General features: G+C 42.9%; 1 protein-coding gene across 5 annotated transcripts in view; it reads right to left on the reverse strand.

Moving 5' to 3' along the window:
• The window catches only part of ELMO1 (engulfment and cell motility 1), a 299706-nt gene that overhangs the window by 168390 nt on the left and 106231 nt on the right, over positions 1–25085 (reverse strand). For 3 of the 5 annotated variants that reach the window (XM_083706312.1, XM_083706315.1, XM_083706316.1), the window contains exons 7-13: positions 21986–22021; positions 13554–13653; positions 9519–9670; positions 8517–8595; positions 7890–7940; positions 6135–6257; positions 4911–5042 (exon numbers count right to left, since the gene is read on the reverse strand). In XM_083706312.1, coding sequence (XP_083562438.1) covers positions 4911–5042; positions 6135–6257; positions 7890–7940; positions 8517–8595; positions 9519–9670; positions 13554–13653; positions 21986–22021 — 673 coding nt within the window. Of the gene's footprint in view, positions 1–4910; positions 5043–6134; positions 6258–7889; positions 7941–8516; positions 8596–9518; positions 9671–13553; positions 13654–15181; positions 15202–21985; positions 22022–25085 lie in introns of those variants that run through there. The other 2 variants (XM_083706318.1, XM_083706317.1) reach the window with 2 other exon arrangements.

Here is a 25085-nt window from a genome sequence, read left to right on the forward strand (position 1 = left end):
CCCACTAGTCACTCTTCTCCAGGATGAAGAGGAACCATTGATGAGCACCCTTTGGGTTCGGTCAGTCAGCCAGTTACAAATCCACTGAGTGGTAGCATAGTCAAGACTGCATTTTACCAGCTTCTTTACAAGAATATCATGGGGCACCTTGTCAAATGCCTTGCTGAAATCAAGGTAGGCTACATCCACTGCGTTCGCTTCATCTACCAGGTTTGTAATTCTGAGATTCTTGCATTGCAGGGGGTTGAACTAGATGATCCCGGGGTCTCTTCCAACTCTATAATTCTAAGATTTTATGATTCTATGCTACATAGCGTCAGGCAATTAAAACAAAAATGAAAACCCACCAGCAGCTAGCTATACTGTGATGTAATATCTGCTTTCAGCTGGCTATGTGTATTTACAATGTCGAAACAGGAACATTCAAATCTTCTCTGTGATAAGATATGCACATCTCATCTTAGGGGAAGGGTCTGAAATACCCCCTCTGGTGAAGACCCCAATTGCAAGAGGGGCCAATTTCCAACCACTGGCTTGGCTCTATAATGCACCTACTCTGAAGGTGCACACACTCATCACATGTCAGCTGGCTGGCGGAAATGGGAGAGCAAGTCTAAGGTTCCTACTAGCCAGATCTGTAATATGAAGCAGCAAGGTGCAGCCCTCAGCAAATTCACTGGTACTGAATTACTGCTTTGTTTGACTTTTTAAACCCTCACATTCCTATTCTCATAATCTGATATTCAAATTATCAAAGGTCATAATCTTTTGTAGACTATTAATTGATCAATAACGAAGAGCTGATTTGCCCATATTCATAAACCACTAGTTTATTTCTACTGTTCTGGCCAGGAAATCTCAACATTTTTCAGTGAACACCTGTTATTAGTCACGCCAGATGTCCAAAATAGAGGGCCTGAGGGGCTGTAGAAACCTTGTTTAAATTAATGATTTTAGACAGAGGATACAGAATACAGCTCCTGATTAAAGACTCCTGCCAGGCACACTGACTGCCCCACATATCTTGCTGAAATTCTCCTCTTTAAAGCCTGTCCCCAATTTACTGCTTAATTAACTGCAACTAATCTGCTCCATACAAATAGTCTGGCTTCCTTACAAATCACTTTGAATCTTTTCCATGAGGTTTCCTATTACTGTAGATACAGTTGAACAGCGATGGCTAAATGTTCATTGTAAAAGAAGCAGAACTGCTACATTCCAGTGCATTAAAAGAGAATAACATTCTTTCAATGAAAATAGACAAGATTTTGACTCTGTTGGTGTTTTATTAATTTTGACACTGGAGAATGCAAAGAGCCTCCTAAGCATTTTGACAGCAAGTGGAAGCTGTTTTCAAATCTGAAAGACAGCCCTCATCATTGCAAACCTAAATGAAATGCAACGCTTTAGCAATCTAGGATATTTCTGCTGGAACAAGTTGGTTCATTGCTACTGCAGCCATCTGACTGCTGCAGGAGAGATGGAGAGGATGGTTCCAGACAAGTGGGTGAGGTTGCCCACCAGCTCATCACCTGATATATTTATGACATGAGCGGATAACTTGAAAGGTGCTTGCCTCTGAAATCTATTTCAAAGTGGTTAGTCTTTCCAACAAGTGACTCTTGTCCAGGTTCGTTAATTGTCTTACTGTAAATGTTGTGAGAATCCTATGCCCTTTTAAAATGTGTTTTTTTGGGGGGGGGTTGTTGGGTTATTCTTTTTATTTTGATTATGTATTTTGTGGTTTTATATTCTGTGAGCTGCCCTGAGACCTCTGGGCATAGGGCGGCATATAAATTCAATAAACAACAACAGCAATTTTTACTGAAACCTACATCACCTTGCCAACAAAGGTCTGTATACTTAAAGCTATGGTTTTCCCAGTAGTGATGTATGGAAGTGAGAGCTGGACCATAAAGAAGGCTGATCGCCAAAGAATTGATGCTTTTGAATTATGGTCTGGAGGAGACTCTTGAGAGTCCCATGGACTGCAAGAAGAGCAAACCGATCCATTCTGAAGGAAATCAGCCCTGAGTGCTCACTGGAAGGACAGATCCTGAAGCTGAGGCTCCAAGACTTTGGCCACCTCATGAGAAGAGAAGACTCTCTGGAAAAGACCCTGATGTTGAGAAAGATGGAGGGCCCAAGGAGAAGGGGACAGAGGACGAGATGGTTGGATAGTGTCTTCGAAGCTACGAACATGAGTTTGACCAAACTGCGGGAGGCAGTGGAAGACAGGAGTGCCTGGCATGCTCTGGTCCATGGGGTCACGAAGAGTCAGACACGACTAAACAACAACAACAACTTGCAAACAGAATTCAAAGGCAATGTCTCTCAGCACTCATCAGCTGATCTGCACCCAAGAGACATCACTTTTAAGTCCATCTGCGAGTGGTTTCCATACAAGTCACTTGCCCACGGACTTCAAAGTGATGGCAGTCACACCTTTCCCCGTCTCACACATGACATCAGAGGTAGGGTAGTTGGGCGTGGTTTGGGGAAAATGGTCTTGCAGGTCAAATAAGGTCCCCTGTCAGGGCTCATTAGGCATGCAAGCCGAAGGTCCCATACCATAGCACTACAAAGGTGCCCAGAGTGCTGGGCCATAAGATCTCAGCTGGGGGCAAACCCAGGATGGGCCACATCCAGTATCTTGAGACTAACATAGCTGCCTAGAACTGGGTAGCAAGGGACTAACGACAGCTCGTAACTGTAAACACTCATATCCAGTTATGTTCTGGATATGGCCATAACCAACCGATTCAAAACAGAGCATATGGCTTTACTAAATTTCCTAGCTGCCTCTGCATTTTCTCCTCCCATTTCAGTGGCCTACTCTCTGGGAAGTGGGATGCGGGTGGTGCTGTGGTCTAAACTACTGCGCCTATGCCTTGCCGATCGGAAGCTTGGCGGTGCAAATCTCTGCGACAGGGTGAGCTCCTGTTGTTCAGTCCTGCTCCTGCCAACCTAGCAGTTTGAAAGCACGTCAAAGTGCAAGTAGGTAAATAGGTACCACTCTGGCAGGAAGGTAAATGGTGTTTCTGTGGCATCAGTCTTAACCATGTTCCTTGTATTGCCCTTGTAGTTGGTTAGGTGCTGCAGTCGTTGCCACACTTATTTCATGATGTTATCAACTAAATAATTTTCCACCTTAAGCTTATACTGTTGTTTTGCTGCCTTAATGCCTTTTTTGAGATTTATTCTCGCCTCTCTGTATATGTCTATATTCCCTGTCTTAAAGGCAGAATCCCGGATTTTCAGGAGCCCTCTTACTTCAGCAGTCATCCATGGTTTACTGTTCCCATAGAGTCTAATGCATCTCTGCGATGTTACCTTATCGATGCACACTTTAATATGGGCGAGTATAGCATCTGTGTATCTATGCAGATCTTGATGTTCAAACACGCTCCAATCAGTGCTCTTAAAACAATCCTGGAGCTGACTAAGAGCACCCTCTGGCCAAATTCTAACTGTTTTTATAACTGACTGAATTCTTCTCCTGAGAGGGATGTACTTCGGACATAGAAAAACTGAAGAATGGTCGGATGAGCCTAAGTGGGGGAAGGGGATTGCCCTGTATGCCTGTTTCAAACTGGAATACGCGAGATCTAGAATATTCTGTCCTCTAGTGGGAAATTTCGCAAACTGTTCAAACTTAGGAAAAACCGTCTTTAGGCAGGCTTGATGGAAGTCCCCTCCCACAACAAGGGCGCCCTCTGGGTGGATTTGCTGCTGCTCAGAGATGACGTCATATAGCTTAGAAAGTGCCGCACTGACATTAGCATCAGGTGGAATATAAACAGCTATAATAATTATGACAGTTACAGTGGTGCCCCGCAAGATGAACGCCTCGCAAGACGGAAAACCCGCTAGACGAAAGGGTTTTCCGTTTTGGAGGTGCTTCGCAAAACAAATTTCCCTATGGGCTTGCTTCGCAAGATGAAAATGTCTTGCGAGTTCCTGCGGGGTTTTTCCCCTCCCCCCTTTTTCTAAGCAGCTAAGCCGCTTATCAGCTGATCCGCTAAGCTGATAAGCCGCTAAAAGCCGCTAAACCGCTAATAGCGCTAATCCGCTAAGCTGTCAATGGGCTTGCTTCGCAAGACGAAAAAACCGCTATACGAAGAGCCTCACGGAACGGATTAATTTCGTCTTGCGAGGCACCACTGTACTTCTCTAGGCAAATAAAATGGCCGACATGCAACTGCCATCAATTCTAGATCTGGGCAGCAATACTTGTAAGCTACTTTGCTGTTAACGCACCAACCATTGTGTATGTAAATACAGACTCCTCCGCCCCTAGCTTTACCAGCATCACTGTTTCTATCAGAGCGATAAATTATTCGATTTATCAGCTCAACTGCCGCATCCGGTACTGCTGAATGTAGCCAAGTTTCTGTAATAATTACCACACAGCTCTCACAAAGAAGCTTGTTTGCTGCCATCAGCAACTGTAGTTCGTCAATTTTGTGGATGAGAGATCTGATGTTGGCCAGGAAGACGCCTGGCAGTGCTGGTCTCGAGGGTCTTTTTCGAAGCTCTGCAACCACGTTTTTGCTTTCACTCTTTTCTCTTTCGCTTCTTTCGGCACTTCCCCCTCCCGTCGACAATCCAGAGAGATCCTGGAGGTCTTACTATGCAGTTTGGTATACAGTGGGACCTTTGAAACTCTCTAGTTATCTCTATTTTTCTTGTGAGCCCGATGTTTACCAGTTTTGTGCATGAGTAGGTGAGGTATTGGGAGCTCAGAGCCGCAGCATATGAACGCGCCGCCATCTTGGAACCAACAGCTAGGCATGTGTTGGTAAACCTGAACAATCCAGGACCAGGCCCTGAATCAGTCTGAGGTGAAGGGGGGTTGCACCGCTCTAATGCAAACTAGACCACTGTAAGAATCAAGGGAGAATACTCACAATAAACCCAAGTTTTTTGTAATCCCGTGTGTACATAGATTTGCGTTTCTCAACATTGCCGCCACTGTTGTTCGGTTCAGACTCTGCATCGAAAGCAATTCTTCGGAGTTCAAATATGATATCCCTTTGGGCCTGAGGGGGTTGTAAAAAATACATTGCCATTTTTTTAAAAAAGGAAAAACATACACACAACACTGAATATCAAAAGTAATGCCAGAACATGTCCATATCACATTTTCATTCTCCCAAGTTTTTTGGCCTTAAAATTTCTATTTTAAATTGTAGTACGATGTCCTGTTGTTCCCCCAACTCCTAGTTTTAAACCTGGAGTTTAAAACTTGTTGGTTTTACTCTGTATTAGATGTTATGCTTTGGTTTTATCATTTTTAAAAATACTTTGTTGTTGCTGTAGTGTAAACCACTCAGATAACTCGTTATTAGGAACTATAGTAATTCTATAACTAAACAGTAAAAAAAGGTAGCTGAATTATGCTAAACATAGAACTTTGGCTTGGATAAAAAATATTAAACTGGATCCACAGACTCTGCTGGTATACCCCCAGGTATCCTCTCCAATGTCAGAGTTGCAGTGCTGGAAAAAAACACCAGTTATGGACCTTTCTATAGCTGCAGGTAGGAGGTGATGAGGGCAGTTATCTCTCTCTCTCTCTCTCTTTCTGCAGAGGGAGATCTGAAAGATCCAGTGGTTCAAGGGATCACAGAATTGCACCCTTTGTGAAGAAACGAGAATGGTGTGACATGGCCATATTTACTGATTCTCTTGCCTGTCCTCTGGAGTTTAAAATGTAATTGGAATTACTGCTTCAAGCTTTTTGTTAAAAAAAAAATTCTCCAAGCATATTTGTGCATATTTAAGAAGTAGGGCTAGTAAGTGCCTTAATTTTTTGTTGTAATTTAGTTCTACTTATCCTGGTCTGTCTTCAAGATTCCTCTCTTGTGCTTTATATCCCCATATGGTTCCTGCCTTAGATTTGCCTTATATTCTGCAACTGAACCATACTAGGTGCCTTCAGAACACAATAAATGGTGCCTGACTTTCTTGAGAGGTATACAGGAATTGCATGTTATTTTTTTCCTTTGTGGCCTCTAAAATAAAGCACACTGCTCATCATTCATGCATAACAAAGCTTTTCCTTTTCACTGAAATGGTTTCCCTATCTCTACAGAGTAAGTGTAGCAGTTCAACAATATTGCTTTGCTTACCTGATCTTGGGGGTCCATTTTGGTCATCATCCTGTCTTCCAGTAAGTTAAAGGTGAGCACTTGCAGAACATAGAGCTGATGTGCCATTTCATTATTGATGGCCCTCTGAGCTCTGATAACATACTGAAAATAGTAGCAAAAGTAACAAGAGCAAAATCACCCGGCAACCTTACATAAAGTTACATAAAGTTAAGTTTAGGCAGGCAAGGGGGGGGGTGTCCAGAAATAAGCTTCACCATTGGATATATAATTATATTTAACATAATTGTTTTGCTCTTCTCTTCATCCCCTTCCATCCTCTCCATTGCCTAGGACAGGGCTACCAACCAAACAAAGCTATTTATTTGTAGATGCCCACAAGATCAGTAAACAGCCTCTTTTTGCTGCCAGCCTGAGACAGCAAAAACAAAGAAGTCTATCAAGCACCTGGCTGGTCAAAGCACACAATTGGTAATATGAGTTTAGTTTAAGAAGTCACAAACCCTAAGAATGCAATCAATACATTCACAGTTCCTTTAAAATATGTGAGTAGAGGAATGTGATTCAGTTTTTTAACTGTGTTATGGAAATTACAGGGAGGAGCCATATCTTTAAAGTTGTTAAATGTTACAAATATTATGCCTTTCGACTTGACAGCTCAGGGAAGATACCTACCTTTACAAATCATATAAAATCAACTCCTTTGCCAGTTTCCTCCATTTCAACGCTATTATTTTGCCTTTGGAAAAACGACTCTTTTCCCTGCCACCTCCCCAAGTGTGAGGACATGTATACACACCTCCTACCCCAGGAAGTGCCCAGAGGTGACAATTGCTGAGCTGATTGTTGGCCAAGGAAAGCCAAATCCCATCACCACACTTGCCTAGGGGTCCAGACATGCAAAGGAAATTCTATCGTACTTTGGGTGGTGGGACTTCAGAGCTGTTTGCCTATGCTAATCTTATACCTGGGTCTTGCCCTGACATGTCCGCAAATGCTAATCTGGTACCAAGGACTTGTCTGGAAATGTTTGCCAAAGTTGAACTAGTGTAACCCCTGTCTAAAGGTAAAGGCACCTCTGATCATTAGGTCCAGTCGTGGCCGACTCTGGGGTTGCGGCGCTCATCTCGCTTTATTGACTGAGGGAGCCGGCGTACAGCTTCCGGGTCATGTGGCCGGCATGACTAAGCCGCTTCTGGCGAACCAGAGCAGCAACGCCGTTTACCTTCCCGCCAGAGTGGTACCTATTTATCTACTTGCACTTTGACGTGTTTTCGAACTGCTAGGTTGGCAGGAGCAGGGACCGAGCAACGGGAGCGCACCCCATCGTGGGGGTTCGAACCGCTGACCTTCTGATTGGCAAGTCCTAGGCTCTGTGGTTTAGACCACAGCGCCACCCACATCCCTCTCTACCCATCTACCCCTCCCCTTTTGTGACATGTCAGTGATGTAGCAATGTTGTAACAATGATGCTGTACGAATTGTATTCTGGGATACGGTGGGAAAGTTTTAAAAGCCAACGTCACCCATGCCCGGGGTTCTTACTGCTGTTTGAACCTGTTGCGCAACAATAAAGGGTCTAAGTCGACTGACTGCTGTTTTGCTCCAAATTACTTGGCTGGAATTTCCTTCTTTTACTGACCGCATGAACCTGTGGGGGACTTGTACCCTGATGAGCTGGGCTGTTGAATAGTCTCTCAACCCAGAATTTTCTTCAACAACTGTTACTTTATCAAAAATGAGCACAGAAACATGAACTGAAGACAAAGCACTCACTTGTAAGATGATTGCCCGAAGTTGCTTCTGTGCTAAAATATTTGCCATTTCCTAATTTTGAAAAAAAGAAAAAAAGAAGAAGCAGTAACAATTCAGTTTGAAAAAAAAGTATACAGCTCATTATGGCAGCATCAGAACAATGCCTTGTTTGGTTATTAGGGGAAATCTATAATCTATTCCTCAGAACAAGGAAACTACCTTCCTGTTGCTCACTTCCATGATAAAACACAGAGGGAAACTGACTACGCTAAATCTATTTCTGTGAAATGGGAAGAAAACCACTCATAAGCATCTCCCAATGGGACACAACCTCCAACTTGATTTAACAATACAGCTGCCAATCAACTGCATTTAAAGGGGCAAGCTCAGTATCTGAACAGAGTAACAAAATTAACCAGGACTCCCTATTCTATGTATCTTGCCAGAAAAAAAGAGTTTACTTCTTAGAGAAGGGTAGCACATCTCAACTCTACCATCACTAGCTTTCATATACAACAGTTCAAGCTATAATTGTCCGACAAGTATAACTAAGAATTGCGTTTATAGCACAGTTTTGGCCAGAGCAGCTGTGTTTTCAACAGGTACCACCACAAAGTGACCCACCTAATATCTTAACACCCAACTCACCTGTCTCCTGTCATCAGGTGCTTTGAGGAAAAGCGCATTTATTACGGCAATGGTGTAGGTTTGTATTTCTTGATCTGCCCTGTATCAGAGTATAATATAAAGCAGGTATACAAAAGTCAGGCTTTAGATAATTTTTGTTGTTGCTGCTGTTTCCAGAATAGAACAATAAAGTACAGGTACAAGCTGCTAGAGTGTGGGAGAGGAACCCTACAAGCCTTTAAAATGATTATATTCTAAATCAATGCACAGCTTCTTAACTGCAGTAAGTCGTCAGCTCAAACTGTGTTAAATCTATATACCGTATTTTTCACTCTATAAGACGCACCAGACCACAAGACGCACCTAGTTTTTGGAGGAGGAAAACAAGAAAAAAAATTCTGAATCTCAGAAGCCAGAACAGCAAGAGGGATCTCTGCGCAGTGAAAGCAGCAATCCCTCTTGCTCTTCTGGCTTCTGGGATAGCTGTACATCCTGCATTCGCTCCATAAGACGCACAAACATTTCCCCTTACTTTTTAGGAGGGAAAAAGTGAGTCTTATATAGCAAAAAATACGGTATTTGTATCTCACTCGTCTTTCAAGGTCATGATGAGCATACATAAGTCTGGTTTTTATCTGTGCAATAGTTTAAAACGGCAGGCAAGAGACTTGCTAGAAGCTCCAGCAAGCTTCATTGGCTGAGCATATGCAGCAGGAGAAGAGTGTCTCTGAACTGAACTGAATGCCGCCAGAGAGCCATGCAGAACTGGGAAGGTGGGCAACTCCAGGATGGGGGAGGTGGAATTAGCTAGGATGGCCTATCTTCCTCTTCCCTTCCTTGCAGTCAGTTCTCACTCCATCCATATGGAAACGCAGGATCATGACCAGACTTGAGTAAGAACTTTAATCCTGGCTGATGCTCCAAATCCTTAATGAGATCTTGTCAAGTTTAAGGCTGCTTTCAAGGTCATCAGCTGTAACTTTAAACGTTATTCCCAGGCAAAAGTAATGCAAAGCTACTCACCCTTGAAGGTGTGGGATTAACTGGCCAATTGTAATCTCCTGTGCCACCTTCTGGTACAGATCATGGCTGTTCAACACCATTGACTCTAGGATGGCTAGGGACCGTTGCAGTATAGCAATGTCGGAAGGAAACTTGCTCACGTAACCTGCTATCTATAAATAAATCAGGTTTCTTGTAAGAGGCCATGGGTTGGATAGAAGGAAATGTTCCAGCAAAATCAATAGTGTTTGGCCAAAGCAATAAACCCTGGGTGTCAAATCCTGGGATAATAGCACACTCTGGTTTGTCTTAATCATGGTTAATGCCATGCCACACTTATGGATGGTTTAGGGTGCCAGGGTCAATCTCTGTGGAATCAAGGGGGTTTCTTGACCTAGTGCTTATTGAGCATCCATTTACTGAGTCATTCACCCGGACACATGCATATGGCAGTAATACATTGCCAGCATTGGGTTCTTGTCTCACACTTCCCAGTGGAATTTTCCATAATTTTTCTTGTCGGGTTTTTGCAGTTAGAAAAACGATGTGACAATTGCACTAGAAATTGTGGGGTGCCAACCAAATCTTGTGCAAATCAGCAGCCTGCGTGGAAGCACAAAACACTTCACTTCACTTCTGAAACCACTGTTAAGGGTCACTGAATATTGCTCCTGTCCCTGCCATACGCACCACACAAAATATTCAGAGATATAAAGGGAAGCTTTATATTTACATGCCTGCATGTGGTTAACAGCTATTCACCCAGACTATGCTATGGACTTCCTTTTTTTCTTGCAAACCCAAGACAAGCATGTTTATAATTAAGAGTTCCTCTTGGGAAATGTTTCCTTAACATGCTTACATAATGATATTATAAGGTAATGTGAATTCCGTTCTCTCTTCTGTGCCTTCTCTGGCCTCTTTCCAGAAACTACTTGTTCCAAAATAGGTCAACCGCATACGAAAAAGTCTCAGTGCAGGGCTGCTGCAACATCATTCATAATTTGCCTTACAAATATTGTTCATCCTATGCCATTATAGGATTAACTTACAGGTAAGTTAATAAAATTACAGAAATTCGATCAAATATGAACATCATCGGCACAACCTAGGAAAAAGTGAGCTGTGACTAAATTCTGTTAACTTAGCAGCAATTAAACCCCATTCCCTTGGCTTTGGTTGTTGTTGCTCTATTGTTCGGCAATGAAATTGTGCTAGATTGCGAGTAGTAGATCCATTAAAATGCTTAGTGGTTTGTCACGCCCTTTCTCTAAGATCAGTGTGGCTTATGACTTCTCGTTTTATCCTCACAACAAACCAATGAAGATAAGCTGAGATGGAGTGATTTTCACAGCATCCTGCATACAATATCCAGCAAGCATGATACCAGACCATGAATGTTATTAGCAACTTAGACCAGGCACCCCCAACCTTCGGCCCTCCAGATGTTTTGGACTACAATTCCCATCATCCCTGACCACTGGTCCTGATAGGTAGGGATCATGGGAGTTGTAGGCCAAAACATCTGGAGGGCTGCAATCTGGAGGGATGCCTGACTTACACCCTCCCAGACCTTTCTAGAAAACACCACCAAACTGGTTCTTGAGTATACTTCAGAGCAGGGGTCAGCAAACTTTTCAGCCATGGGCCGGTCCACTGTCCCGCAGACCATGTGTTGGGCCAGACTATATTTTTTGGGGGGGAAATATGAACGAATTCCTATGCCCCACAAATAACCCAGAGATGCATTTTTTTAAAAAGTACACATTCTACTCATGTAAAAACATGCTGATTCCGGACTGTCTGCAGGCCTTAGGTTGCCTACATCTGCTTCAGAGTATACTTCAGAACCATAACCCTGAGACAGCTAGAAATTGCCTCTCTGCGATAATTTTTCCTCACTGCAGTCATATTATGTAGCACCTATCCTTTTAAAATGTGGTTTTTCTTTTGGGGTGGGGGGTTACTGGGTTGTTGTTTTAATTTTGATTATATATTTTGTGGTTTTATATTTGGATTTTGTTCTGTGAACCGCCCTGAGACCTCCCGGTATAGTAATAGTAATAGTAATAATAATAATAATAATAATAATAATAATAATAATGATAATGATAATTTATTTATACCCTGTCCATCTGACTGGGTATCCCCAGGCATTCTGGGTTGCTTCCAACCAAATATAAAAAACAATACAGCGTCAAACATTAAAAACTTCCCTAAACAGGACTGCCTTCAGGTGTCTTTTAAAAGTAAAATAATTGTTTATTGCCTTGACATCTGCTGGGAGGGCATTCCACAGGGCAGGCGCCACTACCGAGAAGGCCCTCTGCCTGGTTCCCTGTAACCTCATTTCTCGCAAGGAGGGAACCGCCAGAAGGCCCTCGGTGCTGGACCTCAGAGTCTGGGCTGAATGATGGGGGTGGAGACGCTCCTTCAGGTATACAGGACTGAGGCCGTTTAGGGCTTTTAAGGTCAGCACCAACACTTTGAATTGTGCTCGGAAACATACTGGGAGCCAATGATGATCTTTCAGGACGGTCTTATATGGTCTTGGCGGCCACTCCCAGTCACCAGTCTAGCTGCCGCATTCTGGATTAATTGCAGTTTCCGAGTCACCTTCAAAGGTAGCCCCACGTAGAGCGCATTGCAGTAGTCCAAGCGGGAGATAACTAGAGCGTGCACCACTCTGGCAAAAGTGGTATATAAATATATATATATATTTTTAAAAAAATTATTAAGGTTTTAAAGGTTACAGAAAAATAAAAAGTAAACAATCGAAGAAAGAAAAAGAAAAAACAATACATATATAAAAAACTCATCAAAAAACAGAAAAAAAAGAAAAAAAAGAAAAAAACAAGTCAAACCTTTATCTCACTTACTTACATTCACTTATTTCGTTGACTTCCTCACGCCTCCCATTTTTGTATTCTAATTCAATTAGATATTCCAGCAAATCCTTCCAACTTTGTTTTTATCCTAATAATTTATCTTAAGGTAAAGGTAAAGGTACCCCTGCCCGTACGGGCCAGTCTTGACAGACTCTGGGGTTGTGCGCCCATCTCACTTAAGAGGCCAGGGGCCAGCGCTGTCCGGAGACACTTCCGGGTCACGTGGCCAGCGTGACAAAGCTGCATCTGGCGAGCCAGAGCTGCACACGGAAACGCCGTTTACCTTCCCGCTGGTAAGCGGTCCCTATTTATCTACTTGCACCCGGAGGTGCTTTCAAACTGCTAGGTTGGCAGGCGCTGGGACCGAGCAGCGGGAGCGCACCCCGCCGCAGGGATTCGAACCGCCGACCTTTCGATCGGCAGGTCCTAGGCACTGAGGCTTTAACCCACAGCGCCACCTGCGTCCCTTCAATAATTTATCTTAACATACTATAATTCCCCTCTTTGTATTCTAATTCATATAGATATTTCAGCAAGTCCTTCATCTTAATTTTATCCTTATATCTTATCTTAATATACTGTGATTTTCCATTCTTTCTTTCACCAAATAACCATCCACTTTTACTTTATTTAATCTTATTTCCCATTAAAACTTATATATCTGTACTTATTCTTAAAACATTTCCCCTAGGGTCAAAAAAAGATTCCCTTCCACGATTTCCCCATCTCTCATTAAAAGAAAAGAAAAAAAGTTATATTATATACACTTTAAATTCCCAATTTTCTTCCACCAGATCGCCTCCCTGGTTTCGGCCCCTAGCAATAGTTCCATCAATCTCAGAAAACCATTAACCCAGAGATCTTAAGTCCGAGGCTCTTATGGTATATAAATATAATATAATATAATATAATATAATATAATATAATATAGTATAGTATAGTATAGGGTGGTATATAAATTCTAATAATAATAATAAGAAGAAGACGACGTCATTCTGGTGCCTGACACACAGTGTTTCCAGGCAACTTCCAAGAATAGGCTGATACTGGCATGGAAAGCTCCCAAGCGGCCTTCCCCCGCCCTTTCCATTTTGTAAATGAACAGAACAGATGTGTGCGGAAAATACATCTACTCTGACCCTTAATGTCAAGCATAAGCATACTGTACCTTTTTAATGAAAGCCACAGAGAATGTGTCCCAGGATACAATTCCATGATCCATCAGTTCAACGAAAGCCGTCAGAGTGAAGGATAACATGTCTCCAAAGCTGGAAGAGACAGGAGCCATAGCAGAAGTGGGGTGGGAGAAGAACCATGTAAAAAGCAGTGGGAAACCTTTGGGCAAAAGGGGGAAAACAAAGCAAAGATGCGCAAGAAGGGGCAGGAGCAGAATAAAATGAAGGCCGTGCAGCAAAGCAGCATCAAGTGATATCCACATGGATCCCAAAGCAGCGTCAACTGGAAGGAAGTGATTGAGGATGCTTCTGCATTCTGCGTGGGAAAAGGCTGTCCAATGCCCAAGAACAATAACCTTGTCAGGTGTCAGTCTGCTCACTCAAAAACAAGACACCTACGAAAGACTTGCTTCTCTTCCAATACAGTGGTGCCCCGGAAGACGAATGCCTCGCAAGACGGAAAACCCGCTAGACGAAAGGGTTTTCCGTTTTGGAGGCGCTTCGCAAGACAAATTTCCTATGGGCTTGCTTCGCAAGACGAAAATGTCTTGCGAGCTCCTGCGGGGTTTTTTCCCTCCCCCCCTTTTTCTAATCCGCTAAGCCGCTTATCTGCTTATCCGCTAAGCCTATAAGCCGCTAAAAGCGGCTAAAAGCCGCTAATCCGCTAAGCCGTCAATGGGCTTGCTTCGCAAGACGAAAAAACCGCTAGACGAAGAGACTCGCGGAACGGATTAATTTCGTCTTGCGAGGCACCACTGTAATAGATCAATTGCTGTTTAAACGGTTCCCCACTTTTGGACAAACACCAGCCAACACAAAAATAGGCCACAGAATCATGTTCTTCCCTCCTTCTCTACCAGATTAAAGCTTTTATCAGCACCTTTGCTATTCATCAGAGTTTGGAAATGAGCTTTAAATTCAGATTTCCAAAGCATAGCAAACAAAACACTCTGTTTATTGCCAGTGCTAACACAGAATAATAGAATTAGAAAGTTGGAAGGGACCCTGAGGGTCATTTAGTCCGACCCCCTGAAATGCAAGAATTTCAACACGCAGTCCCCCATCCAATTTGATGCCATACTGGACCCTGCTTAGCTGTGCAAATATGCTAGCAGTTTTATTGTTGCACCACTGGTATGGCCAGCCGGGTTGGTGTGTTTGGATTCAGGATGGATAGGGGAGGGCACATGTGAGCTCTGAATTATAGTTAAGGAATGAGGTACTCATCTACAGAACCTCAGCCTGACAAATTCACACCCACCCCAACGTGAAAACCACTCTATAAAACCCTATGGGAACAGCCTCCAGGTTTTTTTGGGGGGGTGGTGGGGCGGAATACACTATGAATATGCGTAGGGTTTTTTGATTATCATTTTTAAAAAGAACAGTGTTCTAGTTAGCAGGTCAGATATAAATCAGGGCATATTCTTATGCAAATGGAACTCTGCTGCAAAACTATCTTCTCCCTAATTGTTCCACACTATTAAGAAAAAAAATAGCTAGATACCTTTAGGCTTTTCTTTAATACATAGCTCGTGATAATTCAACCCAGGAAGACTACCTAGAAAGCAAGAAGCCCTTAAGCTCAGTCAGGGGGAAACATACAGAGAGAGAGACTTACACTCATAACTCTGGAGTCAAGCACACTGAATTGGAAGCTACAGCATCACTGGCTAAGGAGCCAAACTGGGGTCCTGACTCCAAGCCCGATGTTGGTGATCAGAGGATCATGGAACCCAAAGTTAGCCTTTGGAGAGGACCCGAGACATTCACAAGCACCTTCCCCTGTGCCAGAAGGAGCAAATGCCTTTCTCACCACCTTGCCAGTCCAACGGCACAGACTATGAAGCGCAGGTGAGGTGCCCATCTCCAAGCTAGAGGGCAGATGCTTCAAGAGAATCTAGTTCTCCCCGGAGGGACAGAGCTTAGGTCACATGACCTGGAGAAAAAGGCTCGAAAGGCCTCATTTCACTTCCAACACTTGTCAGAGCAAGTTGTCCACTTTCCTTGGGCTGCACCACAGGACCAGTACAGAACACTTGCCGCCATGGCAACCTTGATTATGTCATCATATTGGCTGGAACTTCCAGTGATGAGCAAATTCCAGTTTCTTAGCAACCAAATAAATTCAGTGGTGGACTTTATAGTGTCAGTTTGCACAGAATCAAATCTAGCACAAACCTTATCTGGGTTTTAAACGCCAGAGGGCGGGTTAATCAGTACCTCATAATAAGAATGTAAGGAGAGTCTGCTGGATCAGACCAATGGCCCATGGAGTCCAGCATCCTGGTCTCACAGCAGCCAACCAGATGCGCTTGTGGGAAATCTGTGAGCAGGACCTGAGCACAAGAGCATTATCCTACCCTGTGGTTTTTAGCAACTGGTCTTCAGTAGCACACTGAGTCTGACCACGGTGTCAGAGCACAGCCAGCTCATGCAACTGCCTGTTGTACAATGACACCTAGTGGAAGAAATGAAGGCATACTGCAATACTGAGAACTGCTAAACATACTGCATTTGCTATGCACATGCAATGGACTCACATTACACCAGAAAAATATACAAGTGGAGCTAGGATTGCATGCAGCTCACCAGGTGTGTGTGTGTGTGTGTGTGTGTGTGTGCAGTAATGAGCGCATTTGCTCTTCCTCTCATGCAGCAGCAACTATGACACCTTCCAAAATTTTGTTCTGAAGTCCCGCTGGAAAGAGGTCACATAATATTTCCTGGTGCACATGCTTCTCTCTCCCACCCCCCACCCCCCCAGTATGCTCCAATTCCCTTCCTGGATCGGGACCACATCTGAGCTTAGCATTCTGTGGTTTGCCATGAACAAAGGAAGTGACGCAGGGGGAGATGCCAAATCTGAGAGAAGCTTTGCACAGGAAATACCATGAAGGGCAGCTTGGGTCATCTAGCATCTCTGCACACCAAGAGGAGTCCTATGTAAGGGATGGAACCAGGTGAAAAAAAAGGAATGAGAAAGAGGAGGAAACTACTGCTTCATACAACACTTAATAAATGAAATTTCTGACCACAATATATGGTGATGACCATGGGCTTGTAAAGGTAAAGGGACCCCTGACCATTAGGTCCAATCGTGGCCGACTCTGGGGTTGCAGCACTCATCTCGCTTTATTGGCCAAGGGAGCCGGCGTACAGCTTCCGGGTCATGTGGCCAGCATGACTAAGCCACTTCTGGTGAAACCAGAGCAGCGCACGGAAACGCCGTTTACCTTCCCGCCGGAGCGGTACCTATTTATCTACTTGCACTTTGACATGCTTTTGAACTGCTAGGTGGGTAGGCGCTGGGACTGAGCAACGGGAGCTCACCCCATCGCGGGGATTCGAACCGCCAACCTTCTGATTGGCAAGTCCTAGGCCTGTGGTTTAACTCACAGTGCCACCCGTGTCCGACCATGGGCTTAAATTGCTTTTAAAAGGGTTTGGACGGGTTCAATGGCTATTAGCAATGACAACTCAATGAAAGCTGTTCTAGCATTGTACTTCATCTTAACTGGATCAGGGTGTATTTTTTAAGCATACACAAAGGAGTGGGGGGGACTGGCTGCTTATATCCACTGAGGGGCACAATGAGTGGAACCTTTAAAAAAGAGCACCAAACTACATGGGATGTGAGGGATGGGAAACCAGATCCCCTAACACGTTTTTGAATAGATCCCCCAACAAGGGTATGTTTTGGATCAGTGTGCATTGGTGAGGTCTGCGTGAAAACCTTTCCCCTACGGTTTCTTTCTCTGACCTGAAAATTGCCTTCTCTGATATTACCAAATCTGGTATTAGTTGTGTGTCAAAGAGAGATAACCATTATCACGTCTAGCTTCACTCGCAGTTTCTACATGTTGCATTATAAAATTAAATGCTTTCCCCACAAGGTGTCATCACAGTACCAGAAAATCTTCCCAGGAAGACGAGCAGAAAAAAAAAAAACACTCTAAATGCCGAAGAGGCAGAATTATTCCAGGCCAAAGTTAAGACTTCAGAAGAGAAGATTCAAGTACTGATGCTGCAATCCTGTGCACATTGACCTGGGAATAAGCTCAATTTTACGCAGTGGGACTTACATCTAAGTGAATACATATATACCCCACAATCCAATTTATATGGCATAGTTAGGGCATATATTCAAATCCAACTTAAATAAATGGGCACGTAATAAAATAAAACAAAACAAAACAGTATCTTATGAACCACCCCCTGTCCTTGTAAACAGGCAGGCAAATGCTGCAAACTTAGCTCATTATTAAATATGAATCCAAATGGCAGTTCAGCACAATGAGACATTTGTGGGGCCAGGAAAGAAAGGCTGCTTTCCTCCTCCTCTTTCTGCCGACAGAGTGAGGGATTCATGGAGGCTCCTTGCTGCAGCCGCATCTGTGCGCTTGGGGACTGCAGCTGGAAGGAACTTCCCCTGCGCACTGCGGCCCAGAGCCGCCTCGAGTCAGTGACATTCCTTTGGCATCTGCTTTGTACAAACAAGGGCCCAAAGTGGAAATGTTAAGTTAAGGCAACAGTTGGTTAATACTGCAGGGGAAGGCCGCGGGGGAACAAGCCGGAAGCAGAGAGAAAACTAGCTACTATTGGCACAGCAGAAGCAGTCTCTAGGCTCAGCTTATTCCCGTTTAACGGTGCTTGTCACCACAGACCAAAGAGAGACGCAGGGTAGCTTCACAAATGGCTTTTTAAAATGCCAAGTTGGGTTAAAGTTATCAGAAATATAAGCAATTCAATGTGCACCTTTCAACCTTACAAAACATTTTTTGGTAGCCACAGGTGAGAACAGCTTTGACCATGAATTAGTCTTCCTCAGAGATCTAACATGCAAAGGACTTATTGAAATCTATTCTGCTTTTGGCACACACCAACTTGGAAGTGGTGTATATATGTTTGTGCTTTGTGAGCTTGATTCTCTTTCATTTGCTTCACATTATCTGTTCCTATTTATTAAAAAATATTTATAGCTTACCCTTCGGCAGGGCACAACAGTTTAAATAAATAAAATTATAGAATACACAACAATAAAATCATTAAAATATCTCAGCAAGCAACAGAAACAACTAAAACCACAGTACAACCTGTATAGTATTTCCTACACAGAGCCTTATGGCTAGCCAGCTGCCTTATACCAAGTTAGACTATTTCCCATTTTGTGCAGGAAATGTATATACATGCCAAACACACACTGCCTCCACTGCAGGCATGTTTCCCAGGCATGCACTGCACATATCTAGCTGCCTGCTCAGAGGCTCAGAGCAGCTTATATATAGTTCTCAGGCAGTCTGAAATCCAGGCAGCTTACAAAGCCAAACCTGCTTAGCGTCAACAGCAGAATGGTGTGACGTTTCTCCAAGCATGAGCATACAGGAAGACAGACAGGTCTGAATTGGTCACATGTGGTGGAATACCTGCAATTTCCTACCTGGACGTATTGTGTGTGTTGCAATTGCTACATCATATGTGAGCACGGAAAAACTAGAGCACAAAAATGTTATCTGAAAAGCTGTGGCACAAGGGCAGCTCACCAGATCAGAATGGAAAGATAAAATAATTTCTATTACTATGTCCATCTTATTACCAAGTTCAAATCAGTTTCAGAGATTGCTGCGTGATAATGCCAACCAAACAGCTCTGCGGGACTCAGCAGTTCATGTGACTTCTTGTTCTTTGCTTCAGTGAGAGGTAATTTATTGGAATTTCCCAAACATGCTGTCCACGTGTAGAAGAATTAGAAACTGAAGTCTGGTTCCAATTGCACTGTGCAATCAACACAGAGCTTACGATCCACTGTCACATGAAGTTCCCCTTTTAGTAGTCAGATGTACTTCAGTGCAAGTGTTGATGCTTTAAAGGTAAAGGTAAAGGTAAAGGTAAAGGTAAAGGACCCCTGACAGTTAAGTCCAGTCACGAACGACTCTGGGGTTGCGGTGCTCATCTCGCTTTACTGGCCAAGGGAGCCGGCATTTGTCTGCACACAGTTTTTCCGGGTCATGTGGCCAGCATGACTAAGCCGCTTCTGGCAAAACCAGAGCAGTGCACGGAAACGCCGTTTACCTTCCCGCCGGAGCAGTACCTATTTATCTACTTGCACTTTGACGTGCTTTCGAACTGCTAGGTGGGCAGCGGCAGGGACAGAGCAACAGGAGCTCACCCTGTCGCGGGGATTCGAACCACCGACCTTCTGATCGGCAAGCCCTAGGCTCAGTGGTTTAGACCACAGCACCACCCCCATCCCCGTTGATGCTTTAGAGCCCATTAATTTAATTCACTATGTGTTAAGTGCTCTTCCTTGAGCAATTGAGAGGAGGACTCCACCCATTTCCATGGGTCCATTTCCCACAATTCCTGACTTGCTGTTATGTACAAACAAGGGATTGTGCTTTAAAACAAATTTTGATTCACTAAGCAAAACAGCATCAGAGCCCACGGGTTTGAAGCTGACTTGTTTTGAGACTGACCAGTTAGCTTTAAACTATATTCTTTGGTTCATGTGCAAGGACAAAGCAAGAATTATAGGAAATGAAATAAGCGCCAGCATAGTCTTTCTTCCCAGTCGCATGGGAAAAGGAATGGGGAGCTTATGAGCCAAATGCTTTGGAGTGCAAACTATTTCAAAGCAACATGTGACTATCCTTTGCACTGCACAACATGGTCACAAACACCCATTCTCTCTGGCCATTCTGTCTCCAAGCACATCCTTTCCACAGGACTTCTCCTCTTGACCATTCACTCTTCCAACCCTCCTAGCATAGGCCTCTTCCTTCTCTTGGACTGCTACCTATTTGACTTCCTGTCTCCACTTTTCCTGGATATTTAATTTGTTTCCGATCCTTTCCTGTGTCCCTTTACCTTCTCATCAGAGCAGTTAATCAGATGAAGGAGCAAGCGTAGCTTAGACAATGGCAGCCTGAGTGCCTTCTGAATCCACCGCTCAGCCCAAGATTACCTCCAGGCTAACCTTGCTACAAAGCCCATTAGCGCATGACAAGACTGTATTTTTAAAGAACAATTTCTAGCTTTGTTTGTAACAGCATTACATCCTGATCTTACATTATTTGAGCTAGTGTGTCTAATGGCAGCAGCAGCAGCAGCAGCAGCCAACAGAGCTCCATGCTGAATTTAATGGTGCAGATAGCAAGTTCTAGAATCACATCTGGGAGTTATTCTAGTGTAACTTCAAGCAGTTACCAATTTCTTCCACTTAGGAAAGGCATTCGCAGAAATCTGCTCATATGAAAAGAGTTAACATGCAGGAATTCCCTGAATATACACTTCTTGTTTTTTAGTCATTTAGTCGTGTCTGACTCTTTGTGACCCCATGGACCAGAGCACACCAGGCACTCCTGTCTTCCACTGCCTCCCGCAGGTTTGTCAAACTCATGCTGGTAGCTTCGAGAACATACACTTACTCAGTATGAAAGTCCCACTTTAGCAGAACACAGAAGTCTTTCCTTTTATTCTGAGAAATAGCACTTTCATAGAATTACTCTAAATTTAGGAAACCCGGTATAGTCATTGGTGATGCATTGGCATTGCATGTACAAACTTAGAAACAAGAAATGTTGTGCCAAAACTTCTTCTGGCCTACTGTAGACCAGTCTTGAAAAGAGAGAATAAGACACAGGAAACTCAACTGCAGCCACCAGAAACTCAGTAGCTTTCATGCTCACAAAATTGAGAAATGTCAAGAACCAGCATGAATAAGAATCATGCATCAGCAGGGGCTAGAACAAATTATGTCCCTTGAGATTCAAATGCTTTTATCTAGTCCTTATTTTCTCCAGAAACTAAGCTATTATCATTACTACCTCAGCATTCAGAAATAAGTTAGCTGGTCGGAAGTGAAACCTTCTTTCCTTTAACTTGAACTGAACTCCTGTACTATCAGTGGGTTTAAGATTAATTTGAGTCAGCATACCACTAATCAAAAACATGCTTATTCAGAAAATATTTGACACTGCAATTTCTCCATTGTTCCAAAACCATTTTACCTGGTGCTAGAAGTTAAAATGACTGTGACTCTCAAGTTTATTACTAAACCATCAGCTTCCCGGATGCACCAGGTGGGAAACATAGGATATTCATGTAAGATGGATGGTAGCTCAAAGCAAAAAAAGAAAAAAAGAAAAGCTAAAAGGAGACAGCACCAGCAAATAGCTACAGGAGGTATAGGAAAACAAAGCATACATTCCACAAGCATTGCAAAAATAAAAAAATAAAAAAATAAAAACTGAAAGCTCCATAATAAATCTGTGGCATGTGGCATAAAAGAGGAGGAAAGAGAAGCAGATTTGCTTGATCAAAATATGCACAGGTATTCAAATAAATAAAATCAGCAGGGAGGCCTGGAATTTAATCATGCAAAGAGGAGGAAGTTTGCAGGGTCATGAGCCAATCAGATTCTTACCAGGGCTTCATTATCTTCTGCAATTTCTGATATCGTCTGCAAAAATTTGAAAACTTTCAGATAAGGAGAAACATTGTTAAGACATTTCCCTGCTAATCCGCATTTGCGTTTTACAAGGCCATTTGAACACCACCAGAGGAACTATAGTTGGAAATAATTCAACTGAAGCAGACTTGAAATGGTAATAACACGCTTTAATGCTCTTCGGAAGAAAATAATGTAAAGCAACCCAATATACCTTTTAATTCAACAACAAAATCTCACAGAAAAGGGGGGGGGAGGAGGGAGAAAGATTGCTTATTATTCTAAGGAATGCTTAAGAACGTTGCCTGCATATCAGAACCTCACCACCATGGGGGACAATAGTATGGCATCGCCTAGTAGACAAAGACCAGAAGTTTCTTGGGACATACAATCCTTTTTAGCTGTCTCTCAAACTTGTCGCAGAAGCAAGCAGAAGGGTCATCTGGGCCCAGACATCAGCCGTAAGAAACAAAATAGTTGCTGGGATCATGGACCCCTGAGCTCCACCCTCCAGCCAGGTAGGTACCAGACCTGGGAGTTTGCTGGCTCAAGTAGCAGTCAACTCCATCACAACCACCAAGGAGTCTGTCAGCAGCTTCCAAGGGACAATTTGATTATTTGGAGAAACAATTTGGTTATTTGGGCGGAGTCCCTAGAAATTAATTAATTAACAAAACAAGAACTGATACCAATGCTACTGGGGGCACAGGATGGCCAAAATGAAGGCTATCTGGGGCAATTCTTGTGATAGCCATCCTGGCAGCTAGCAACAATTACACAGTATATCAATCACAAGAGCATGGGAATATTTAGAGGGATTTATGGTACAGTCGAATCTGGGCCATAGCTATTGCTGAAAAATGAATTCAAAAACTGTGGTATACTACTAGATGACAATGAAAAAAAGACTGGTTTTCATCTACTATGAAATAAGTTACTGTTTGTAATTCTTAGTAACTTTTAAGGGAGAATTATCATAAGACCTTGAGGACTGTATCATGATATTTACAAACAAAACAAATCTTTAAAAAAAAATGGTTCCCCCACACCAATAACAGAATTTTTTTTCACAATAATGTGAATGAAATGACCCACATTTATACTTTTGTGTGTGAATTTGTTTAATTTAAACTGTTCTGTTTTCCTTTACTTCTTTATTCTTGTGTGCTAGTAAAGTATATACTGTTCAGATAAATAAAAACTTTGTTTTTAACTGTAGAAAGTTCTATTTTCCCCCTTCTCTCTTTTTAGGATATAAAAGGATAAATGTTTGTGTGAGCAGCTCAAAGCCTTACGGAAAAGGTGGGGTATAATCCTACAACTGGCCACTCCCCCCCCCCAAAAAAAAAATCAGAATCAGAATCATAACCATAATATGATGGACTCAGCTACACAGGTCAATTTATAACATTTAAAATGTGTTATAAAATGTGACACCAGATGGTGCTAGTTACAGATAGGTAGCCGTGTTGGTCTGCCATAGTCAAAACAAAAAAAATTCCTTCCAGTAGCACCTTAAAGACCAACTAAGTCAGTTCTTGGTATGAGCTTTCGTGTGCATGCACACTTCTTCAGATACACTGAAAACCAAGATGGTGCTGTAGAGCAGAATCCACAGTCAATGGCAGATTGCCTTGGGAGTTCTTTATTCCCTATAGCTTTTCTTTATAGCGTTTTTTTATATCTGTGTAGATACAGCTCTCAAGTCCCTCACAAACACATGCTCTATCAGCATTTAAAACTCTACAATTCACCACCCTCCAGTTAGCACACTATGGGTCTAGCTCAGGGCCGGATTTAGGTTTGATGAGGCCCTAAACTGCTGAAGGTAATGGGGCCCTTTATATGTCCAGCTGTCCTTTGTCAACAACAAATTGCCGCTGTTTTTGTGTTGAATATATGCTATATGGGAATTTGCAACCAGTCCATGCAGAATGTAGGTACCCTATATATAGAAATGAGCAAACCAGTGATATTTTAGGAAGCAGGCTAGCAGGTGAGGCCCATTACTTACACCATGGGAGCCTACACAACACAAAACACTATTGCTGTATGTAGGTTTTATTTTATTTGTATTTTATCTTATATTTTGGAAATGTACATCGTTTTCTTTTCTTTCTTTCTTTCTTTTTTTTGGGGGGGGGTGTGCAAGAGAGTGGGGCCCTAAACATAGCTGTCAGATTTGAAAATAAGGGATTAAGCAGCCTCACCTGTCCCGGGGACAGTCTATGGGATATCTAACAATCCGGGATAGCAGCGGGAAACGGCACTGGAATAAGGGAATTTCCCGCAAAAAAAGGGAAGGTTGACAGCTATGGCCCTAAGCTATAGCTTGTTAAGCTTATACGTAAATCTGGCACTGGCCAGCTCCTGCCACTCCTAACAATTCTGCCTGTGGCAGCAAAGAATTGCTTTCCATGGCCACCTGACTTCTTGTGCTTTACAATATTTGCACCAAATCCCACGGCAATGCGTAACCACTACAAATCACTATAACAAAATGTGACAGTATACAAGTGTGTGAATAAGGTGAATGCTTGCATGGTGCAATTTTGATAAAACAGCCTTGTATTTAAGCACTAGCCTGGTAACCACAGGAACAGGAAACACTAGTAAAACCTTCTTCAGGCAAGGAACTTTCGTGAGCTTATTTACAGAACTTGAGCACTAGTTATGAAGGTTCGTCATACCAACCATTGAAATAAGCAGGCTGGTTTCTTAAGGAAGGTATATTTAAATACCTTTTTCAGTTCATTATAGATCATTTCCCAGAAGGCCTTAATCTTTGGGCACGTCCACCAAGGCCTTTCTTCTGGGCATGGTCGGCCAATTGGTGCTAAAGAAAGATAGAACTTTTTTTATGTATGCAACAACAGCAGCAAGAATACTCATCGCGAAGTATTGGAAGACGCAAGATCTACCCACTCTGGAAGAATGGCAGATGAAGGTGATAGACTATATGGGACTGGCAGAAATGACCGGCAGAATCCGAGACCAGGGAAAAGAGACGGTGGAGGAAGACTGGAAGAAATTCAAAGACTATCTGCAGAGGCATTATAAAATTAATGGACATTAG

Source organism: Podarcis gaigeae, assembly GCF_964106915.1.
Source record: "Podarcis gaigeae genome assembly, chromosome: 12".
NCBI lineage: Eukaryota > Metazoa > Chordata > Lepidosauria > Squamata > Lacertidae > Podarcis > Podarcis gaigeae.